The sequence below is a fragment of the Sapajus apella genome, unplaced genomic scaffold (genome assembly GCF_009761245.1).
Source record: "Sapajus apella isolate SASKATOON/1434 unplaced genomic scaffold, GSC_monkey_1.0 scaffold148, whole genome shotgun sequence".
Taxonomy (NCBI): Eukaryota; Metazoa; Chordata; class Mammalia; order Primates; family Cebidae; genus Sapajus; species Sapajus apella.
The window spans coordinates 2,366,535-2,389,848 of record NW_022437088.1 but is presented as its reverse complement, the minus strand read 5'-3'; the positions used below and the strand labels follow the sequence as shown (position 1 = coordinate 2,389,848).

Below are 23,314 nucleotides of genomic sequence, written 5' to 3'. Positions count from 1 at the left end.
GATGACAGTTCATTGAAAATAAAAATTAATAAATTAAGACTTAATTGATGAAGACCCTCCAAGTTTCTTCTTGTTCTTGTGCTTCTCAGACCTTAGAGCACAAGTCCAGACAAACAAGGATTCAGGGTCAAGAGGACAGGGGATGGAGGGGCTCCTCTGCCCACCCCAGGATGAGGGGGCTACCGGGGACCTGATCTTTCTCTCCTGAGTCCCAGGTCAGGCCCTGTGGAGGGAGCTGGAGTATGTGTGTGGTGGTTGGTTAAAACTGGGCATCAGTGTTGTGCTCTATCTGATCCCTAGGACCTTGAAGGCTAAGATGCCCACCCACCCAGCTGAAGTGTTGTGGCAGAGCAGTCACATGTTACAGGTGCCCAGAGCTTTCTGGTCCACATGAGGCAGTGTTACCCAACAACTTCTGCAGTGTGCTGAACCTTTATTCCTGCTGGAATGTTTGTTCCTAGAGGCACTTGACACTTTATGGTCTATCAAACACATTCATGCTCATTATCTCACTTGAAAGATTCATTGCTGCTGTAACGGGACTGTGGCTGTACTCCCTGCTGTCTCCCCAGCATGCAGGACAGTGCCTATCTGTGTGTACTGAGTGGCAATGGCCATGCCATCAAATCGGCACCAATGGCAATGGACATCACAGATTTTTATCTGTAAAATGGAGATATTAGTACCTACTTCTGAGGGATATCTTGGAGATAAAATCAAGTGCTAGTTGTAAAATTCTTGGAAAGCCACGGACTCACTGTAAGGGGTAAATGAAAGTATCTGAAGAACCAAAGAACTAAAGTGTGGCGCTCAGGAACCTAGAGAGCATCCCACCTTCCTGAACTTTCAGGCTGTGGCTGCTGAAGAGTTCTTGAGACTCAAGGTCTTGATGTGGCAGGAAGCCTTGCAGGGTGGGGTGGGGTTGTACCCCATTTCACCATAGCCCCCTCCACCCATTTATTCTTACAGGGAGCAGTGAAGAAATCCTTTTTTTCCTATCACCGAAACTGTGCAGAAGAAAGGCAGCACTTCAGGAGCCAGGTTGCCAAACTGCCCTGCTGAGCTTTCCAGGCTGAGTCAGGCATGTCCTAGGAGTAGTTTTTCCAGATGGAGTGATGGATTTGTGCTGATCTGGCCTTTACCTTGTGATGAAAGCCAAAGGGCCCTCATGCCTCTGCAAACCCTGCATTCTCACCCATGCCTCCATCCTGGGGGAAAGAGAAGCAGTCACATCCCTCCTGCCCAGAAGAACATCTGATCATCACCTCAGGCACCCAATGGAACCCCACAGAAGTAGTCCTTACTTTCCATAGCTTCGCGGAGTGAGGCTCCATCACAGCACAATGCACTCTGTACATCACTTCTCCCTGCCTTCTGAAGGCAACTGCATGCAGCAAAACAGCCCTGCACTGTGCAGGGGCCCACGTGGACACTTGAGCACTTACACACTATGTGGTCTGCGGCAACTTCCTCAGCAACTCTGAGCCTTCATTTACTCAGCTGCGAGATGGGAGTAACAACAATGCCGAATTCACAAATTATTTTAGGAATTAAATGAAATAACTCTGTGACTACTGGTCAGAGCAATGGTATTCAATGATTGATTTGTTTGTTGCACATGACATTGTCACACAGACCAATGTAGCCAGTCAGGCTCAATCACTGAGACTAAGATCCACCTTCTAATATTTTCCAAAACTACTGCCAGCACCTGCCCAGTTCCAATCGATTGATCCCCCCCATGCTCTTACTCCAACACGCCTGCAACAACCCCAGGCAGCCCAGCTTTTCCTCAGGATGCCAATGTCTGAAGAAACACCTTACCTTGGGAAAATTAAGTCATCATCATGCTGCTTTCCAATCTAAATAACCTTTGGTAGCTGCCTGTATCTTTTAAGATAAAATTCAAAACTCCCTACATGGCTTTCAGGCCAGAGTGATGAGGCATGTCTCCTCACTCCCCTCTGTCCTTCCTAACCCCTGCAGTGGCCTGCACATGCCCACTGGGCCACTCCACACCACTGCACATGCTCTTCCATTCAGCTCCATTCCTCCCCCATTCGTTTTTTCCCTCTACATATCCTGATGGATTCTAGCTCAAGCATATTGTTCTCCAGGAAGACCCTGTTGGCGCCCCACCACAGTCTGTGTGCACCCCAAGAGCGTGTCCCTGTGTGTCCCCTGTCTTGCAATCATTCATTCACAGTCATCTTCCATACCACAGTGTCAACTCCTTGGGGGTAGGGACTGTGTCTTGTTTGTCTTTGTATCTCCAGCTTCTATCACAAAGTAAATACTCACTGAATGAACGAATGAATGAATGTCATTTCTTTCTTGCTCCAGCACAATTTTCTGGATCTGAAGGAAATTGCTTTCCCATCTGCTTCTCCACTGCATCATCTCATACCAGCTGATCTCTCCTTCTCAAGTCTCAGGTCCAAGGCTCCCCCTACCTCCGCAGACCCCCCTGGTCTCTTACCTGAGCATCCAGCATAACTCAACCCCCAATCCACCAGTTTCTGCTCCACCACAAATGAGTACTTATATGTATCTACATTTTGCATTTAACTGTATTTGCATTTATCTCATGTGTGGGCAAACACAAGGGGTGCTGATTATGGCAACTTTATCAGCAGATCCCCAAAGTTTAAGAATGAATTGTGTGGCTGTGGAGTACATAAAACAGATGGGTCAACGGGGGCTTGAAACCAGTTTTATTGTTGTCGTTGTTGTTGTGCTAAAACAAACTAAATGAATGTCCCAGAGATGAGCTCCACCACAGTCTGACAGTAGAAAGGGTAAAGTAATAATAATTCTATAGCCAAAATTTATCAATCAGCCCTACAATAATATTGACATTAACATTCATTTATTGTTTCCTGTGTGCTGAACAGAATACTACGAGCTTTACTGACAACATTCACAACTGTCTAAAGATCTATTGCTTATGGTTGTGTAACCTTGAGTCATTACTTTGCTCTTTTTGCCTCCATTTCCTCATGCATAAAATAGGGATAGTTATGGTACCTAGGCCTCATAATGATTAAATGAGTTATTATATATAAAATGTTTAGAGGAGGGCCCAGCACACAGCAAGCCTCCCAAAAATGTGATCCCTCAGACCAGCCTGGCCAATGTGGTGAAACCCTGTCTTTACTAAATATGCAAAAATTAGCTGGATGTGGTGGCGCATGCCTGTAATCCCAGCTACTCAGGAGGCTGAGGCAGGAGAATTGCTTGAACCTGGGAGGTGGAAGTTGCAATGAGCCGAGATCGCACAACTGCACGCACTCTAGCCTGAGTGACAGACTGTGACTCCATCTCAAAAGAAAAAAAAGTGATCCCTCCCCGCCCCCAAAGTTAATCTGAACCTGAATTAATTAGTCCTAACCACTGGGGTCTTCTACTTCAGAGTTTGCTGTGTGGCTCAGGCTGCAAAGGGAGTAGAACTAGAGCCAACAGGTGGAAGAAACAGAAGGCAGCTCTCTACTCAATGTAATTGTAACTTTCTAATAAAACCTTTAATGTGACAGAATTCAGCAATTTTACTTCTTATCTAGCTTAAGAAACTATCATTTATGTGTATAAGGAAGCATCAATAAAAATATGCTTGAGGCCAGGTGCAGGGGCTCATACCTGTAATCCCAGCACTTTGGGAGGCTGTGGTGGGCGGATCATGAGGTCAAGAGATTGAGACCATCCTGGTCAAGACAGTGAAACCCTGTCTCTACTAAAATACAAAAATTAGCTGGGCGTGGTGGTGCGCGCCTGTAGTCCCAGCTACTCGGGAGGCTGAGGCAGGAGAACTGCTTGAAGCCAGGAGGCAGAGGTTGCAATGAGCCAAGATTGCACCACTGCACTCCAGCCTGGTGCCTGGCAAAAGACCAAGACTCTATCTCAAAATAAAACAAAAAACAAAACAAAACAAAATATGTATATATGCTTGAGGCTTTGTTTGCAATAATGAAAATCAGAGCAACCTACACGTCCATCGACTTAGGAGTGGCTAAATAAACTGTGGCAGATCCAACCTATAAATTACTAAGGAATCATGAAAAGGAATAATGTTGCTTTATGCCTATCAACAGTACGTGCGAGGCAGTTCTAAGTTCTTACCTAAATTTACTCATTTAATCCTTACAAGACCCTGTGGCTATAGGTATACCACAATCCCAGTTTACAAAGGAGAGAAACTGAGGCTGAAAAGTTTAAATAATTTGTATCATGCAACTAGCAAGTGGCAACCCTATGGTCTGAATCCAGGTCGTGTGGCCCCAGGATCCATCCTCTTACCCATCATGTTAATTTACTACTGAGTGGGGAAAAAACAAGCAGCAGAAAGATACACAAATTATATAATACTATTCAGGTAAAATATACACACAACACAATACCATATTGTTTCTAAATATGTACATAAAGGTGAGAAAATGATCTATTTTAACAATCAAGCCAATTTACATCATTTGTTGCCCATTTGAAGGAGCTAAAGGAACAAGAATTGACAATGAAGATCAGGAATAATTTTACCCTGATAAAACGTCTTAAATGTTTAAAACAAAATGTGTTCCACTATTATAGAATGACTTAAAATTTATAAAATAAAAATAGGCCGGGCGCGGTGGCTCATGCCTGTAATCCCAGCACTTTGGGAGGCCGAGGCGGGTGGATCACGAGGTCAAGAGATCGAAACCATCCTGGTCAACATGGTGAAACCCCGTCTCTACTAAAAATACAAAAAAATTAGCTGGGCATGGTGGCGCGTGCCTGTAATCCCAGCTACTCAGGAGGCTGAGGCAGGAGAATTGCCTGAACCCAGGAGGCGGAGGTTGCGGTGAGCCGAGATCGCGCCATTGCACTCCAGCCTGGGTAACAAGAGCAAAACTCCGTCTCAAAATAAAATAAAATAAAATAAAAATAGAAGGAATCACCTACGTCAGGATTAAATGAGTTCCCTAATATAAAAAAGGCTGGCTTAGACTTCTACTCTCAAGGAACTCTGCAGGGAGGGACGGAAGCATCGGTGAGGAGCTGGACAGGACGACCGCCACAGCTGGTTGTCACCAGAGAAACTCAACATGCTCCCAGTTAAACTCGGTATCTTTTACCCTCAAACTTCTTACTCCTTTGGTCTGTCCTAGTTCCATATGACATTGCTTACATTTACCCAATGTAATTATAATTCTGTATAATTTCTGTCTGTTTTTCCAACTCTAACTCCTTTACTCACATAAAATAACTTCCACTATTCTTCTGAAAGCCTTTAATAATGTGAAGATGGCTATTTATCCCTATCTTCTCTTCTCCTAGTTCCACTTCCACCACCATCACCGCCACCACTACCACCACCATCACCACCCCCATGCTGCTTGCGGTGGTGCTAGTGGTGGTAAGAATTAGTGGTAACAGTGACGATAGTGGCTGTAGCAGTGGTGGTGATGAGAATGAATCAAGGTAGCAATGTGATAGATCGGTGGTGGTGGGGATAGTGGAGGTGGTAGAGGTGATGGTGGTGGTGGTGATGGTGGTAGAAGTGGTGGTGGTGAAGGTGGTAGATGATGGTGGTGGTGGAGGTGATGGTGACGCAGGTAATAGAGGTGGTAGTGGTGATAATGGAGGTTGTGGAGGTGATGGCAGTGGTGGTGCTGGTGGTACACGGTGGTGGTGGTGAGAGGTGAGGATAGTGGTGGTGGTAGTGGTGGTAGTGGGTAATGGAGGTGATGGTGGGTAATGGTGGTGATGGTGGGTGATGGCGGTGGTAGTGGAGGTGATGTGCGTGGAGGTGAGGGTCATGGTGGTGGAGGTTATGGTGGTAGAGGTGGTGGTGGAGGTGGTGAGGTAGTGGTGGGTGATAGTGGAAGTTATGTTCATGGTGATGGGTGATGGTGGTGGTGGTGGTAGGGACGGTGGCGGTGGTGGTGGTGGGTGATGGTGGTGGCGGTGGTGATGGGTGATGGTGGTGGCGGCAGTGGTGGTGGGTGATGGTGGTGGTGGTGGGGGTCATGGTAGTGGAGGTTATGGTGGTAGAGGTGGTGATAATGGTGGTGGTAGAGGTGGTGGTGGAAGTGGTGGAGTAGTGGTGGGTGATAGTGGAAGTCATAATCATGGTGATGGGTGATGGTGGTGGTGGGAGAGATGGTGATGGTGGAGGAGATGGTGGCAGTGGTGGTGCTGGTGGTACATGATGGTGGTGGAGGTGGGTGATGGTGGTGGTGGTGGAGGTGATAGTGGTGGAGGTGGTAGAGGTGGTGGTGATGGTGAGTGATAGTGGTGGTGGTGAAGGTGGTGGTGGGTGATGGTGGTACAGGTGGTGATGTTAGTGACAATGAGAATGAGTGTCAGCACCATAACAGCAGTTGTAGTGATGGTGATGGTGGTGGTACATGATGGTGGTGGTGGGTGATGGTGATGGTGGTACAGGTGGTGAGGTTAGTGACAATGAGAATAAGTGTCAGCGCCATAACAGCAGTTGTGGTGATGGTGATGGTGGTGGTGGGTTAAGGTGGTGATGATGGTGGTGGTGAGAGGACACTGGTATTGGTGACAGTGGTGGAGGTCACAAAGGAATAAGAAAACAATCCACTGTGCCTACAACACGGTGCAGCGTGTTTACATGGTAGTGATGACGATGGTAGTGATGGCACAAAAAGTAGTGGGTTTGATAGTGGTGGCAGTGGAGATGGTGGAGGTAGCGAACGTGGCAGTGATGGTGGGAATAAGTGCCCATGACAGTGGCAGTCCTTGTGATTGTGGTGGTGATGGCGGTAGTGGTGAGGGTGATGAAGGTGGTGGAGCTGGTGGAGCTGGTGGTGATGCAGTGAGAATGCGCAGAGGCAACAGTGGTGGTGGTGAGGATGGCGGTGATGATGATGCTGTTGGGGCAGATGATAATGAAGTGTTAGGCATTTGGCACAGAACTGAAAGTGATGGCAAGATAGACATGGTGACCACGGTGTTGGTGATGATGTAAACAGAGGCGTTTAAGTCAAGCAGGTACAAAGACAAAAGCAGCTCTAGATCTAGGTCTGATACCTGGATGCTGAGGCCAAAGTTTCTTCCCCATTTTTGCTGCCACCATTTGTCAGAAGAAGTGGAGAAAATTTACGCGGGAAGTAGACTAAGATGAGGACAGTAAATAGAATGCCACTACCCAAGCTACGGGGCCTACAGGACCTCATGTGCTCCTTCCCAGCCACAGAAGCCTTTTCTGGGTCTCAGACCTCCATGTCTACTCCATTGGGGAGTGGCATACTTCCATAACAAACCCAGCTATGTTACCGCCAAAATTAATATAGGTGAAAACAAGGAAAATGCCAAAATGTAACTTTTACTTAGAGTGGAGTGAATAGTTAGGGTAGCAACGTGACCACTTATTTCTGTATCTCTTTGATCAATTTATAATGTTTTTCTCTCTGCCACTTCTTAGTTCTTGTAAAAAGATTTAATCTATTTTATTTTTCCATTGTAAAGGTAAATAAGTATACTTTAGACCATTTTTTAAATATGGAAAAAGGAAGAGAAAAAGATCATCTTTAATTCTACCATCATGACGACAATGTCCTGTGTGCATCTGAAAGCAAGTAAGACAAGCACACCAAGGCAGTCTCCTGGAGCCTCTCAGCCCTCCCTGGGTAAGCTGTAGCTAGACCCGTCAGAGCTGGCCCTACTAATTGCCACTTCCCATGTCAGGAGCTCACCAAGTGGGAGTGTGAGGCCACATTCCAGTGGTGGTGGAAGGCCCCACCAGCTGCACCTGCCCAGCACTCCCACAGACACTGAGCCTTGCTGAAGGACACTTGGCCTGTTCTACCACAGACAGCAAGGTGAGCAATTAGGCTCAGGAATCAGAAAACAACCTGTTTTAAAGAAAAACAAATCACTGTGCTATAGCAGCCTTTCCAAACACAGTAATCACAACAGCCATGGCATCTCTGGAAGCCAGTGGCATTTCTGAAACTCATTCCAGCAAACGCAATACATGATTTGGACTTGAACCAGGCTAATTCCATCTCTGTCTGCCAAGGGTTTGACTAAAGTACCTCCACTATCTCATATTTGAGTCACTGGGGGATTAGGCTCAATGAGAACAACAATTAATAGCACACTTTTGCCCCTTCCTGGTGCCTTCCCCTCAATTGTATTGGGTTTCCCAGATATGACACTAGCCTGAGCAAAGCTAGCAGTTAAGTGTGGCCTTTATATGTCCTGTCCATATGTCCTGTATGGCCAGCTCTTAAGTGATGATGATAATGATAGTGAGGGTGGTGGTACCACCCAGGGCTCCCAAATTGGACTAGATTATCTACTTACCAGGGCAAGCTCATCCTCCAATGAAATAGCATCCTCCAAAGGCCACAAGTGCCAGGCACCTCCTCAAATCACACTCTTTCCTGTTCTATTCTTCTTCTCTCAAAAGCTTCATTGCCTGCTCCTGACTGGGCACAATCACCTTGCTTAGGACGTTCCCCTTTAGTTTTGTTTACGAAACTTACAGGGAACCACTGTGTGGCAGACATTGGGCTAAGTACTGGAGGTTCACTGATCAACAACTTTCAGTCATATCCTCAAAGAGTTCTTAGTTCAGCAAGGTAGATGGGCATGTAATACATAATGTAAACACGATATGGAAGGTGGTTTTATCTGGTTTCATTTAAGGTAAGCTCAGAATATTATAGGAGCACAACAAGGGAGCACATAACCTAGTATTGGGCAAGGCTTCTTGAAAGAGGTCATTGTTGGGTCTGTCCTATAGACTCTGGCCAAGCAGAGTACACAGACATACATGTTTTTGCCTGTGAGCATGGCTAGGGGACCGCACTGGCTAGGGGACCACACAGCTTAGCACAGCTGACAAGAAAGGAGGCCTTCATAACCCAGAGATGCTCGCATTTATTTAGTACAGATTTAATTACAAAGGCCTAGAGCAAACACCAATTGTGGGTAATTAACGTTGACCCACGAGTAGGAGGCAGTCCTGCAGGCGGATGATCAAAGATTGGTTTCTGGAGAAATATGTAAACTTATCTAGATAAATTCCTTTGCACTCCCTTGTTATCTGCTATAGTTTTTTCCACCACCCTGACGGATCTCCTACAGGTAATATCTCACTTGGCTGAGAGCGTCCTTTCCATCCAGCCCAAATCAACGTTGGGTTGAAGACAAAACCTGAGTGTCCCCTGCTGAAGGGAGCCACGATAGCTCTCACCCTCATTCTCTCATGGACGCTCAATCAATCATCTTGAATCCTAGTTTCTTAGGGTCTTTAAGGCTCTTAGAGTCTTTAAGGTTCTGGGTTCCTCAGCAATCTCTTCCTGGAAGGGCTCCAGGGCTGAAGGACCAAACTAAACAAAGTAACCTTCTGGACCAAAATCTTCTTGGGCTGAACTCTCCACATGTCCCCTCAACCTGCTACCAGTGGTATAAATGGGATAACATCACCAGACAAGGAGCAAATCAAGCTACCAGTACTTTTGTGCAAGGAACCATGAGCAATTAGAAACATCTAGCTCTTTCCTCATGAAGGTTACAGTCCTATCAAAGCTAGAAGAAACATGGAGGTCAGCTAGCCCAGTCCACTCACTGCATATGTAAGGAAACCGAGCTGCCCAGCATGGCACAAAAACCAGTCCTTAACCCATTGGGCTAGAATGGGTGTTCCACAAGGGCAGGAACTATTTTTGCCTGTTTTGTCTCTGTCTAGGGAAATGTGTGTCAAGTAGAACAGCTCTCAGAAAATACTTGCTGATGCCGATGTTGACACAGAACTGTATCATACAGTACAGCAGGACTGCTGAAAAGCGTGGGTTTTGGAGTCAGACAAATCCAACTGTAGCTCTGGCTCAGTTGCTTTTGACCATGTGACCTTGGCAAGTTCTTTGTTCTCCTCACACCTCACTTTTGTCATCTATGATACGTAGATAGATGTGTGGTGAGGTTCAAATGGAGAAACACATGGAGCACACCCAACATGGTGCCTGGAACATAGGATGTGCCCAATAAATGGTGGTTATCACTGCTAGTAGTAGTATTAAGTACCAAGTGACTGACCCCGAGAGGAACTTGGGAGATAACTGGACAAAAGGGGCAAGTCCAACATCAACCATGAAGGCAAACCCACCAGAGAAAATCTGCCCCTGAAAGATTTCCTCTGTGCACTCCCCACGCCTACTCCCTCATTGACACCTGACACTTCATCACTGAGCTTCATCCTTTCCATTATAATTCTGACTCTTTTAACCTAGGACCCCCTGAATAGAGAAGGCCCACTTTAAATCGGATGCCCACACTCTAATTTAAATGAATTGTACAATCTTCCCTTGAGTTCAACAAGTGTTTAATCAAACACTGACTCTTTTCCAATAACCTTCCCATATAATAGATCTTGTTTCATCTGCACGACATCCTCAAAACATAGGCAAATCGAAGATATTTTACACATAAAGACGCAGGATCAGAAAGGCTAATAAGTGGCACACATGCAGTGTCACATCTGGCAAATGATATAACCAAGATTCCGACTCAAATCCTCTGACATCAATTCAGTCACCAAAGTCTCATCACGACCCAGGAACCATTTCGATAATGAGCTAGAAGGATGACAGCAGCTCAGGCATCCCCTGCTGAAGGAAATCACAGCAGCCTCCCCCTTCTATCATGAAGGCTAAATAAATTGGCTTGAATTTCAGTTTCTTAGGGTCTTTAATTTCCTGGTTTCCTCTAAGATGGCTTGCATCTCAAGCAGCCAGCACAATGCCTAGCCCAGCCCACAACAAATGCTGGTAGAATGAACGGATGAATAAATAAACTCTTCCACATCTGCCCACTTCTGGAATTGTTACTGACCTAGATATTACGTGTTTTGGTCTCGGTGGGGAGGATATTAACCCCTAGGATGAGGAGCTCCAAGGACACACTGCCTACTTCACGGGGTGCCTCCAGTTGCCTCCAAAGAATGCTCCGGGCCAGCTCCTGAGTCTAGAGCGGCCCTCTGTTCCAACGCTGTGTTTCAGCAGGGTGACAGACCCATTCTCACATTTGCAAACCCTCCCGCTACCCTTAGCTGAACATGAGGGCAGGACTCCTGCACCGCAAGTGTGCATTTTCTGGGAGGATGTGTGGAACACCCCAGAAGGAAGAAACAGGGCCCATGTTTTTAACCTAGAGTTTCCTAAACCTCAATAATTCACATACTTCATTGGTAGTTTTTCCCATATCCATGAACCACTTGAATGATTATTTATTCAACACTTTTCTCAAGATCAACACAATTTTTGCTTAGCCGGATTTATTTTTGAAGATATATTACCACAGTGTTACCTTCTTTTACCTCATCCTAGGCAATGATACCCATAAAATAAATCTGAAGTGCTTATTCTGTACATATTAAAAGAAATCTATTTTCTTTTTTTTGTTTGTTTGTTTTGAGATGGAGTCTCGCTCTGTCACCCAGGCTATAGTGCAGTGGCACAGTCGCGGCTCATTGCAACCTCTGCCTCCCAAGTTCAAGCAATTCTCCTGCCTCAGCCTCCCAAGTACCCGGGATTACAGGCAGGCACCACCATGCCCAGCTAATTTTTGTATTTTGAGTAGAGATGGGGTTTCACCATGTTGGCCAGGCTGGTCTCAAACTCCTGACCTCAAGTGATCCGCCCACCTCAGTCTCCCAAAGTGCAGAAATTACAGGTGTGAGCCACCACACCCAATCGAGAAACGTATTTTCAATTTTAATGTATAGCTATTCGAATAAGGAGGGTTTGTGACTCACCAGCAGAAAGCACACTTTGCTTTATGTAACTCTTCTGCAATCCATATAGGATCCAGAGGGATTATGTGGAGTAAAATGTCCTCATTAATCATGAAGAGCAATGACATGCCATGAATAATTTAATCATACATTAACATCACAATCATGTTGGTAATGCAGTAATACCGATAATTCAAAAACCTGTGCTGACATCCACTTTAAAACTTCTAGTATGCTATAATCTCTGTTATCTCCCCCTTTTGGAGCCAAACAGGGCTTACAATTTCTTGGAGTTGCCAGAATTTGAGCAGAGAGCCCAGGGTTGGGTAGGGAGAAAGAGTTATTATTCTGACTAGACTCAAAACCAGCATTGTAACAAATCTTAAAACAATTCCTCTGTCTGCCCTACCTCCCTTTTCTCTCTCCCTCTTTCCATTCTCTCCATCATTCTTCCTTTCCTTCTTTAAACAAACACTGACTCACTGCCTGGTGTGTCCACAGGACCCAGGTTTACTAAGAACTGCAATGCTATCCCTGCCTTCCAGGAGCAAACAATCTTGTTGGGGAGGTGAAAATAGGGCAAAGACTCAATATCCTTTCCACTCAGCCCAAAACGTCTAATATCCAGGTCAGTAACAATTCTAGATGTGGGCAGATGTTGAAGAGTGTGTTCATTCATCCATTCATTCTACCAGCATTCATTGAGGACTGGGCTAGGCATTGCACTAGCTGCTTGAAATGCAAGACAATGAACAAAACCTAGTAACCCCCGCTCCGACGAGACCTCAGTCTAGCGGGAAACGGGATAGAGCTGCAAGGTGAAGTGCTCTCTCCATCGGAGTGGGATTCTGGGGAAGCTTTCCTGGAAGGGTGATGTCTGATAGAGTATTGAAAGAGAAATTAGATAAATTAAGGAAGGGGGCATTCACAGATGGAGGGAAAGGCACAGAAAAAATATAAAGGCATGAAAACAAGCTGACTCAATGGGGGAGAGGTGTTTGTTGAGTTTGGAGGACAATCCTTCTGCAGGGGAATGGTCAGAGGCCAACTGGAACTGAATCGCAAAAGGCCCTTTGGGCTAAGAAATCTGGACTTGATCCTGATATGTAGACACTGGGGATTTTTAGTAGAAAAATGATGTAATTGGGGCAAATCCAGTAACAGTTACTGCAAATACGCAGTAACAATACAGTTACCATAGACACCAAGGCTGGCTGACAAGTGAGAATCAGAGAGCAATCCCCAGGCCAAAAAAGAGGGCCAGCAAACCTGTTCACATTCCCGAGAGAAAGAAAACTGGTTCTTGAGAAAGAGTAGGGTGTGAGGACAGAGATTACAGACAGTGAAGGGCTGAGACACACAGACACACACAGACATATGTACACACATCACACACATAGATATGTATGTACACATTACACATACACATAGACATTTGTACATGTATCACACTCATATGTACACACATAACACTTAGATATATGTGCATGCCACACCAAGAGGCATGTGTGCACGCAACACATGCACACACAGACATGTACACTCATCACACACAGGCACATGTATGTGCATCACATACACACACATTGACAGGTACACAGATTGCACATATGACAGAAAAACACATCACACACAGGGATGTATACACACATTTCCATAGATACATGTATACATTCTACACAGATGCATGGAGACTTGCACACACTGCACCACACGCACACATTTACACTCACATGCATGAAAGCAACATGAAAGTCAAAGTCCAAATCTGGAAAAACCTCTGTCTACTGTTTTTACTGTTTTCCAATCCTAACTCAAAACTCACTTTTTCCAGAAGGCTTTTCCAGTTGCTTCTCTTCTCTGCATCCCCTCATCGCTCCGGCACTGGGCTGGCACTGATCTCAAGCATTCTATTACTAAATGATTTCTGTTCCAAATGCCCCCACTAAGCTGTCTGTTTCCCTCTTCCCCTGTCTTACGCCCTCTCACACACATACCAAAAGGGTCACTTCAGACCACACATGCCCAGGGGAATCCTGGTGCAGAAGCCTGTGAAGAGAAGATGGCTTGACAAAGACAAAAAAACTGCATATTGAGGAAAATCCATGATTCCGTGGAGCTAGACAGAGTCTGAGGGAACCAAGGCACAAGCTTATATGCAAGGAAATCGGGGGGCCAAGAAGTAAAGGGTTGGGACAAAAGAGGGTAGTGCACTCACACAAACCTCTTTCCTCACCTACTATGCGGCCAATACTGTGTATACAAAGGAAGATAAAGTCCCTTCCAGCAGTCCCCCAGGGAGACAACCAAGATCTGGAGAAATTCGAGAGAGTTCTCAAGGGTACAGAGGATACAGGACAGCTGGAAGGTCTAAATGGTAAGAATGAGAGTCTCCACCATGGAGACCAGCCATTAAAGCTAATAGTCATGGAGTTCACGCCGTGACATGGGGGTCTGTGTCTGTGCATGATGACACGCCACATGGAGAGTCAGCACCCAAAACTGAGAGTTTACAGAAAGGGGAAGTATAAATTAAGAGAAAAAAAGAGCAGGATTAAAATACTCAACAGCATTTTAAATACTACAACTTACCAGTTGTATTTGGATGATGGAATTAATTATAGGTGACTTTTTTTTTCTTTGCTTTTCAAATTTGCAGCAAATTTCTTTCTTTTCTTTTCTTTTTCTTTTTTTTTTTTGTTTTTGTTTTCGTTTTTGTTGCAGAATGATTTACTAAGGATAAGGGGCCAGCTCCACCACCAGGGGATTCCCTGCTCTAGGCACACGCACACACCTGTAGACATATGAACACACGTCACACAAATTAATCCTTCCTGTGGGATCCAAAGTGTCATACCCTAATTGGAGGAGGATCTAAAGCAACGCAGCCTGCCCAAATGCCTTTCTTAATCCCATGCAATTATACACACCCTGGATGATGACACTCACAGAGGTGATCCTTAAGTCAGGCTCACTTTCCTTGCCCGGCCCTTCTGCTGCACGCTCCCTTTTCCTCCATGCTCAGCTCAGGTGGGAAATGCTCTCAGGGAGAAAAATTCTCAAAATTCCATTGATTTAAGCCCGAGGCTGGCACACAGGGAGGTATGACGTTTCTACGCTATTTTCCCATTGGCCTGTGATACTTTTCAACCCATCTCACATCTTCCCTGTCACTGCTTCTGACCATCCTCATCTCTCCTTCCTCTCTATCCAGAGAAGAGCCATGGGAGGGGGCATAAAAAACCCCCACTAAGAGAGGAACGAAGTAGATTAACTTCACAGATGGAGAAACTGAGATCTGAGGGACAAGACAGTGCCCAAGCTCACAGGGTATCGGTGCCCAGGCGGGTTTAGAGCATTGCCCCCCTGCGAAGATCCCCAGACCTCAGCAGAGGAAAGACCTTGATCCCTACGCTTCAGAACAGACCAGAGGCTAACAAACCTCCTAGCTCCCAACTGTGTTTCAGGCCCTATCCAGAAAGCTGAACATTGGACCACAGGTGGCCAGGGTCTCCGGGAAAGTATGATTCAAGAAATATTGTGAAAAACTGAAAAACAAGAGACAAGGCTAAAATCGGGCACTTTAGATGAAAGTTGGAAGATAGCAGGAAGAGCCGTTTGCCACAGCAAATTTATTCAAGATACTTTCATAGAAAACAAAATCAGATTGTATTTGGCCTCCTCTATGAAATTAAATTCTCATCATCTCCTTGACTGATCAACAAATTTTTACAAATATTTACTCTGAGGTCCAGCCCTGAGTTAGATGGGAATACGGAGAGTTAGGGAGATCCATGTTACCAAAGTTACCCCTATCCCAGAAGAGAAGGTCCAAGGAACCCATGCCAGATGTAAACCATGCTTCCACAGTCCCACCTCTTGGGATTCTTGAGCACATGGATGGAACCAGACAAAGAGGTCACTGGAGACCCACCCACCAAACCGTGATGTTACTTTCTTAAGCAGCAAGAAAGTTCGCCCAAGTCACTCACCTGATTTCAACAGGTTTAGCTATTGAAATAAGGAGTATCATTGGAAGAATGAGCAAATATTAAGGCTAACCAGCAAGTCTGAGGAACAGGATTACTTGTCAAGACAAAGGTTGAATCCAGATTGTGGCCTTCAGTTGTAAATTCTATTAACAGTCTGGGTAAGACAAAAGTCACACTCAAAGCCCACTGCAGATGCAGGGAATTTTTTAAAGCAGTGCTTAAGAATCAAAATTTGATTTAAAACTAAAAGAGGAGGAGCATTTGCCTGCTTTGCTTTTCAGTGGTGCTCAGTGAAGAAATGCATTGGTGGAGATTACATGAGATAGCACACAGCTGAAATGCACAAGTTAAAGCTTTTAGGCCAAGCAGCCTAAAAGGTTATAGGTTTGAAATGCTTACGCTTTTTTCTTTCCGCCATATTGATTTCCAGATTGTTTGACTTGGAATCAGTCAAAACAACATGGATGATTCAACCAACGAATATCAGTGGATGGGCTGTTCAAGGAGCCAACATTCTCAGACCACCAACTATCATTATGCACCAGAGTCCTGAGGGGCATCAGGTGACCTTCCCTATCTCAGAGCAGGACTGCAGCTGTTCACTGCTCCTCCCTGCTCATAAAGTTTACACATGAGCTAGGATGCAGGCCCTAAGCCTTCAGGCTACCTAACAGCTGCCCACCTGTGAAAGCGCCTCCTGATATCAGCAATTTACTTTCAGGCCCACAGGCTAGTGTGCCCTGGCCCAACAGCCTACCGGAGCTTAGCGGGCACAGCTACAAAACGTTTTTACTGGCATTTTAACTACCCCCTCCTCTCATTGCCAGCACCTAGAGGTATTCTTCATAGAAATACCTCTTTTATTTCTAAGAAAAGCAGAAAACCACAATTTGAGTCTACAGTGGCAGAGGTACTGAGCTGGGCATCCAGAAACCCAGGTTCTAGTCTTGGCCCTGGAACATGGTTCAGCCTCTCAGGGCCTTGGGTTTTTACCTATCTCTACAAAGGCTAGAGGTGATGGGAAGATCTCTACATGTCCTTCCAACTCTCATACTCTATCAATGCAAAAATTTGTCCCTGAGGAGCAGGGAGCATTCATGAAAGCATCTTCTGCTCCCTGCCTCCCAGAGGCCACAAACCAGCCTAGCTGGGGAGTCATCCCTTCACTTGGTTCCTTTTGACCCAAAGAGGAGAGGTATGTGGTGCTTTGAAAGAATGCACGGTTTAGAATCAAAAGAACTGAGAATCTTGGCTTTTTCACTTAAAGGCTGTGGAATTTGGGCAAATCTTCTAAACTGCTAACTCATCCTGAACTGAAGAATATAACATACAAAACTGTTATGAGGATTGAACATATGTGACAGTGGTCCATAAACTGAAGAGTCTGTCCACAGGGGAAGTGCCCAACCCCAGGCAAGCATGGTCCCTGGTTGCACTGCTAACCCTGTGTGCATCCATAAGCTTTTTGGAAAGGCCTGAACAACTCATCTGAGGTCCTCACCCTCAGCGAAATGATGAGCTCAGGAACAGGCAAAAGAGGACCCACTGAGAGTCAGCAGTGCCTGATAACATCCCAGGGGACTATAAATGCTCTTTAAATCCTAGGATGCAGAGTTAAGAACTAATGGGGAGCCTTCCTTCAAGGACAATTAGAACTTGAAAAAAGAGACAAGTCAAATTGATGTGTCATTAACAGACTGTAACTGGTACAATCGTTCCTTAATGCCTTGGAAAGGGAAAGTGGTGAGGGAGAAGGAACCAGTGGGTGGGATGAATCCAGGGAAGCTTCCTGGAGAGGGAACACCAGTAGCCACGAACCATTGCAGAGCTGTCCCTCTCCCTAGCCCTCTAAGCAGCACTCTCCATGTAAGACTGAGGACCAGCCACCCCTTCAAACTGTTGGCCCAGAAGAACTGCAGAAAGGAAGAAAATGGCAGCCCAGGAGGTACCTGGAGCTCTGTGACACTTCCTGGGCCAGCACTGTGAGAGAAAACTGTTCCCATTCCAAGTCAACAGTGCAAAGGGCTTCCAAGCCCTACGCCTATCCTACCAAAGCTCCCTAGCCCTTGTCCTGTGTCCATTTTATTCTTTACAGCCGCCTGCTGCCCCTTTAGCCTGTTACATAAGTAGTCACCACTCAGTCACGAGAACGCAAGTACGTAGTTCTGGATACTTCAAGGCTGTAATGAGCACACTTCCATCCAACTGGGGGTCCCCAAACTAAAGAGCTGAAATCTCAGACTGGAGCCCAGGAGCCAGGTGCCTCCACTCAGAGAAGCAACCTTCACAGAGTTGTTCCCCGCTGCTCTTTCTTAAACACCCCCAACGCAGCTTGTGAAGATGGCCAAGCTGTGCATCAGCATCTGGGCCGTCCTCACACTGTCTTCTCTACCTCCTTCTCTCTTGCTCTGAAGATGCCTGTAACAGGAAGATGTGCACCTCCCGAAAAGATAAGATAAGCTGAGAAGCAGAAAGAACAAGTCTCCAACTTTCTTGTGATTTATGAATCAGAAGCTGGGTTTTCTCTAAAGAATGCATCTGTGATTGTGGATAAGCCCCAATGTGTCCTTAACACCCTAGACTGCCACATCTTTCTGAAGAATCACCACCCTCCACACACACACACACACACACACACACACACACACACACACACACACTTCCTATATGGAGCCTGCCCACCAGATTGATATTGTGACGATGGTCAGGGAAGCAGGCTAAAATTAAAATTCCACCAGCCCAGTGTCACTTCTATAGCTAGTCCTGGATTCGCTGCAGGAGGCTTGTTCATTCTGCACAGTGGCTAAGTTTAATCTGTAGTTCCAAGCTGAAACCCTCCACTCCTAATCATCTGACAAGATCAAATCTCAACCACAGTCAGTCAGTAGGTCTCAAGAGCTCCTTCAATTCCACTGGGATTTGCTAAGTACCTATTAATGCCCAGCACCATGCCAGGCACTGTGTAGCATTTGCTTTAAGGACCATCCCCTCTAAGGATACAAGTATAGGCAAGAACCATGTCCTAATCTTTCAAACTGCAGAAGTCAAATGTGCTATCAAGCACACTTTGAGGGTTAAGTGTCTAAAGGCTATAAACCTTAAAAATCTGACCTGGCAAGTCTTAAAAAACCCCAAATACCTACGTGTTATTTTGCAATTCTACAAAATCCCATTATTTCCTCACTGATATGATCAAAGGTGATAATCAGTTGCTGTCCACACAGATATCCCATTAGGACTACTGCTTCTGGTCCAGAAAGATAAGAAAGGGAAACCAGGCTCATATAAGCACATATCAGGCAAGGTTAACTCAGGGCTGAAGGCCACAAGATCTGGTACTCAGTACCATGTCACATCAGCCTCTTCTGCATGTTAACTAAATAGTTGTACTAGTTACAAGTTTTTTCTCATTAAATGCTATATAAGGTGGCAGACGCAGGCATGGTGTACCAGGTCCATCCCCAACTCTACCAAGAAGATCCATGCACAGCTTTGAAAAGCCTTCTGACTCTGTGATGCTTAGCATGGTGCCCAGTATATTCGTTTTGGCTGGATTAACAAATAAAGAATTCGCATCTTAAATCTGATAGAAAAAAATACCCTATATTATTAAAAGAAAATGAACCCCAAAGTCAACATAGGCAATGTGAAGATCAGTCATTTTAGGGGGATCAACTGTACTTGAGGTTCCCCATTTTGTTTGTTTTTTGAGTCAGGGTCTCACTCTGTCACCAGGGCAGTGGTACAATCTTTGCCCACTGCTGCCTTGACCTCCCATGCACAAGTGATCCTCCCACCTCAACCTCCTGAGTAGTCTGGACTACAGGCACATGCCAGAACGTGCAGCTAATTTTGTTTATTTTTTTGTAGAAATGAGGTCTCACTCTGTTACCCAGGCTGGTCTCAAACTCTTGGGCTCAAGTGATACTCCTAACTCAGCCTCCAGAGTAGCTGGGACTACAGGTGCATGACACCACACCTCATTAATTTTTTTTATTTTTTGTAGAGACAGGGTCTTGCTGTGTTGTGCAGGCTGGTCTCAAGCTCCTGGGCTCAAGCAATCCTCCCACTTTGGCTTCCCAAAGTGCTAGAATTACAGGCATAAGCCACCGCACACAGCCCAGTTTCCAAATTTTAGAATTCTACAGAGAAGCAATATCTCCCTCAAAAAAAAAAAAAAAGTGGTAACCATTACACCATTGCAAAATTTTCTTTTTGACATGTAAGGACATAAAAGAAACAACTACAGCCTCATGTCACCATGTCACCATAGCTTTTAAAGGAAGAGGTAGGAAGGCCATGATTTCAGAATTGAAGACTTTCTTAAGAATACCCTGCTGACATCCTTTTACTTGAACACATTAGCAATGGGCAAATGAGGGTCCACGATCAGTGCAAGGAACCATGGTCGACGTGTGCTCCTTTTTCCAATATGGTCCACGTGTGTTCCTTTTTCCAATATGGTCCACGCGTGCTCCTTTTTCCAATATGGTCCACGCGTGCTCCTTTTGCCGATATGGCCCAATGAAATAAAACTGTTCTTTTTTATACCCATAACAATCACTAATCTGGGCCTGTTTCCCTCCAAATTCTCCACACTGCCTCAACTTCAAGCAGAGAAACTTGCCTTCTCCAACAGATCCTGTCTTCTCCCTACTGGGTCTTCTCTAAGGAGGAGAGCACCTGAGTTCCTCTCGGGTTCACCTGGGTTTATGCTGCCCAAACTGAAACCAGTGCCACAAGTTTCTGAAGGCCCCAGTCTAATCAGGATCATTTGGATCATTAAAAGTGCACTATAATTATCAATTTATTATTGGAGCTGTCATTTCAAAACATAACTGGGCAGAGCAAAGTTCGACTGTGGTATCTTAAACAATACCAATTGACTTCTGGTGATGAAAGAAGAAGCATGCTGTTCTGCATGCGCAGAGGTGATGCTCCTGGTCCAGAGTCAACAGGGAAGTTCTGAGTTATTCTCCAAGAAGAATTGGACTTGCCCATTCCCTCCATGGACTCCTTTCTGGCCTTGGTGTCCAAGGGAAGGCCAGGCTGGAAGTAAGGGTGTGCTGTAAAATGATAGCATCACCTTCTACACTTAACACAACTATTTCCTCTTCACATGCCTGTGAAATAGGTATCACTATTCTATTCGATAGACAAGGTAACTGAGGGTCAGAAAGATTGATCAATCCACAGTCAATAATTACTTACTGAGCGCCTCCCATGTGCAGACATTGCGCTAAGAGCTGTGACTCTGCCCAAGGTGACGCAGCTGGCAAGTAGCAAAGGGAGCACCCAACCTGTCACCTAATCTCAAGTCTATTCCATTTGATGACTGCCCCTCAGGCTGAGGTCAGTGTTTTGCCACACAACACCAGAGGACAACAGAGCCAAAGAGCCATTGTAGGATCACATGGTCCATCTCTTCAGTTTGCTGTGCTACAAGGAACGTCAATATTGATTATCCTTATCAGACTTTCTCAAATGCCTGCTGTCTCCGGGGACGAATCAAAGTAGCTTCCCATGTCACATTAGTTATAGCACTGTCTATGGTGTGCAGTCCAGAGCTGGGTGCTGGGGACTCATGCCTCCAGTGGGCAGGACAGAAGCACCCCAGCAATTCACACATGCAATCCTGGGAGAGAAACTTTTGCAAAGAAGGAACGGTTTCTAAAGTTTTGAGGGTTTTTGAGTAGCAGGACCAGAAACCAAACAGTAGGATTTGGAAGGTCCTACTCCTTGGACAAAGAACTGAGATCTCCAGTTTGACTCTCTTAGGGCACCTCAAGACTCTGGGACCTACTCCTCAAGCACAGCCCTGTGGTCACCTGGTATGCGTCCTGTGCCAGAGGTTTCGGAAACAATGTCTGCCATCCACTCTGATGGGCTGACCCCACTGATGAGCCTGCCACACTGTTGCATCAGAGAAGGGGCCAGTCACACAGCAGGCTGCCCATCTCGAGAATGCCAAAACCTTCATGAACAGGCCACCCTGTGCCTGCAATCACAGGGAGGTGGGGCTGACAGCTATGGGTCACGTAACTGAGGCCAAAAACAAGCAGCTGGCCTGGATCAATGGATGAGTCAGGTTTGAGGTATATATAACCTCAGGAGCTCGGTGCTCCTCACATTGCCAGCATCTTCTCTCCTCACTCACCCTTCCTGGTGCTTTGGGTAAGTGTGGGTTCTACGGACTCTCTCATCTTCCCAGCTGGTCTTGCCCAGGCCTGACTAGATTAGATGAACCTCTGCCTTCCCAACAGTGCTCACATTTAGAAGGGGGTCAGGAAAGAAGTGGGGAATTAGCTGCTGCCATGCAGATGGTGTTTCTGGTCTTCTGGCCAGAATGTAAACTCCTCAAAAACAAGACTATCTCCTGCCTCTATGGTACCCCCATAGGGGCAGGCATGGTGCCGGGCACAGGACTCCGCAGAGGCTGTCCAAGGCAGCCTGTGCATGGGCTGAGCGGACCTTGTGAACCTGTCAGGAGGAGAGACTGAGCCCACTCTCAAGAGAGTAGGGAGAATGATTCCAAGAAAGTTGCAGATGGGAGGGATTTGAGGTGCCACAGAAACCCAATTCCTGCTTTACAGAGTCAGAAGTTCTGAGAGGGAAATACAACTTCCTACAATTCAGAGTTGCTTCTACCAAGCTTGGACTTGAGAAAATCATGGAAGAGATGGCTAATAGCTTCTGGTCGGGAATATTGGTCCAAAGGATCACCAGGGTCCTTCCCCTGTTTGCAGGCAGGGCCACAGCAAAGCCTGTCTTTTCTAATAACTAGCCCTTGAATCATGGCTAGACCATGACAGACCAAGAGTCTGAACTAAGGGCTTTTGCAGAGGATAGAGTGCAACAGCCCTCAGCAGAATGGAGTCCAACAAATCTCCCTCTGTTGTGCTGGGAATGGGTAAAATCCCCCATCCTAGATAAAGGTTTGTGGTAGTTTTCTATTTGCACTCAGAGAATCAGTGTTGGGATTGGAGGAGGCCTGAAAGATGAAGTGTCCAAACCCTTCCATTTAAGAGGAGATGAGAAACACGTGGGATTGGGAGCCATCCGCCCTCAAATCACACAACATTGGTCAGAGGCAGAGCTGGAATAAAGAATGGGCACCGCTAACAGAACTGTTTAAAGCTTAGTGAAGGCTTTCTGCGGGGGAAGGAGGAACTCAACGATTCCAAAAGCAGGAAACGTTGGAATCCCAGCTGAGGGCTCTCCGGGCACCTGAAGGAGCCCTGGACCTGGCCCAGGAGGGCGCTGGGAGGATGGCGATGTTGCCATGGATGCAGCTGCCTCCGTAAGCATCTTCTTGCAGCTGGTCCAGCGATGCTCTCTTCTCTCCTTCCAGGCTCCCCTTCCTTCTTAGCCAAGATGTCTTATCAGAAAAAGCAGCCCACCCCGCAGCCCCCAGTGGGCTGCGTAAAGACCTCCGGCGGCGGCGGCAGCGGTGGCGGTGGCGGTGGCGGCAGCGGCTGCGGCTGCTGTGGCGGCGGCGGCTCCAGCGGGGGCTCCGGTGGGAGTGTCAAGTACTCCGGGGGCGGCGGCTCCTCCGGGGGCGGCTCCGGCTGCTTCTCCT

General features: G+C 46.2%; 1 protein-coding gene across 1 annotated transcript in view; it reads left to right on the top strand.

Moving 5' to 3' along the window:
* Positions 1 to 21,763: 21,763 nt before the first annotated feature.
* Positions 21,764 to 23,314, top strand: part of LORICRIN (loricrin cornified envelope precursor protein) — a 2,496-nt gene continuing 945 nt past the window's right edge. The window contains 3 exon segments of the mRNA XM_032264959.1: positions 21,764 to 21,909; positions 23,087 to 23,311; position 23,314. The exon segment at position 23,314 is cut by the window's right edge and continues 945 nt beyond it. Of these exon segments, the coding sequence (XP_032120850.1) occupies positions 23,110 to 23,311; position 23,314 (203 nt within the window). The 5' untranslated portion in view covers positions 21,764 to 21,909; positions 23,087 to 23,109.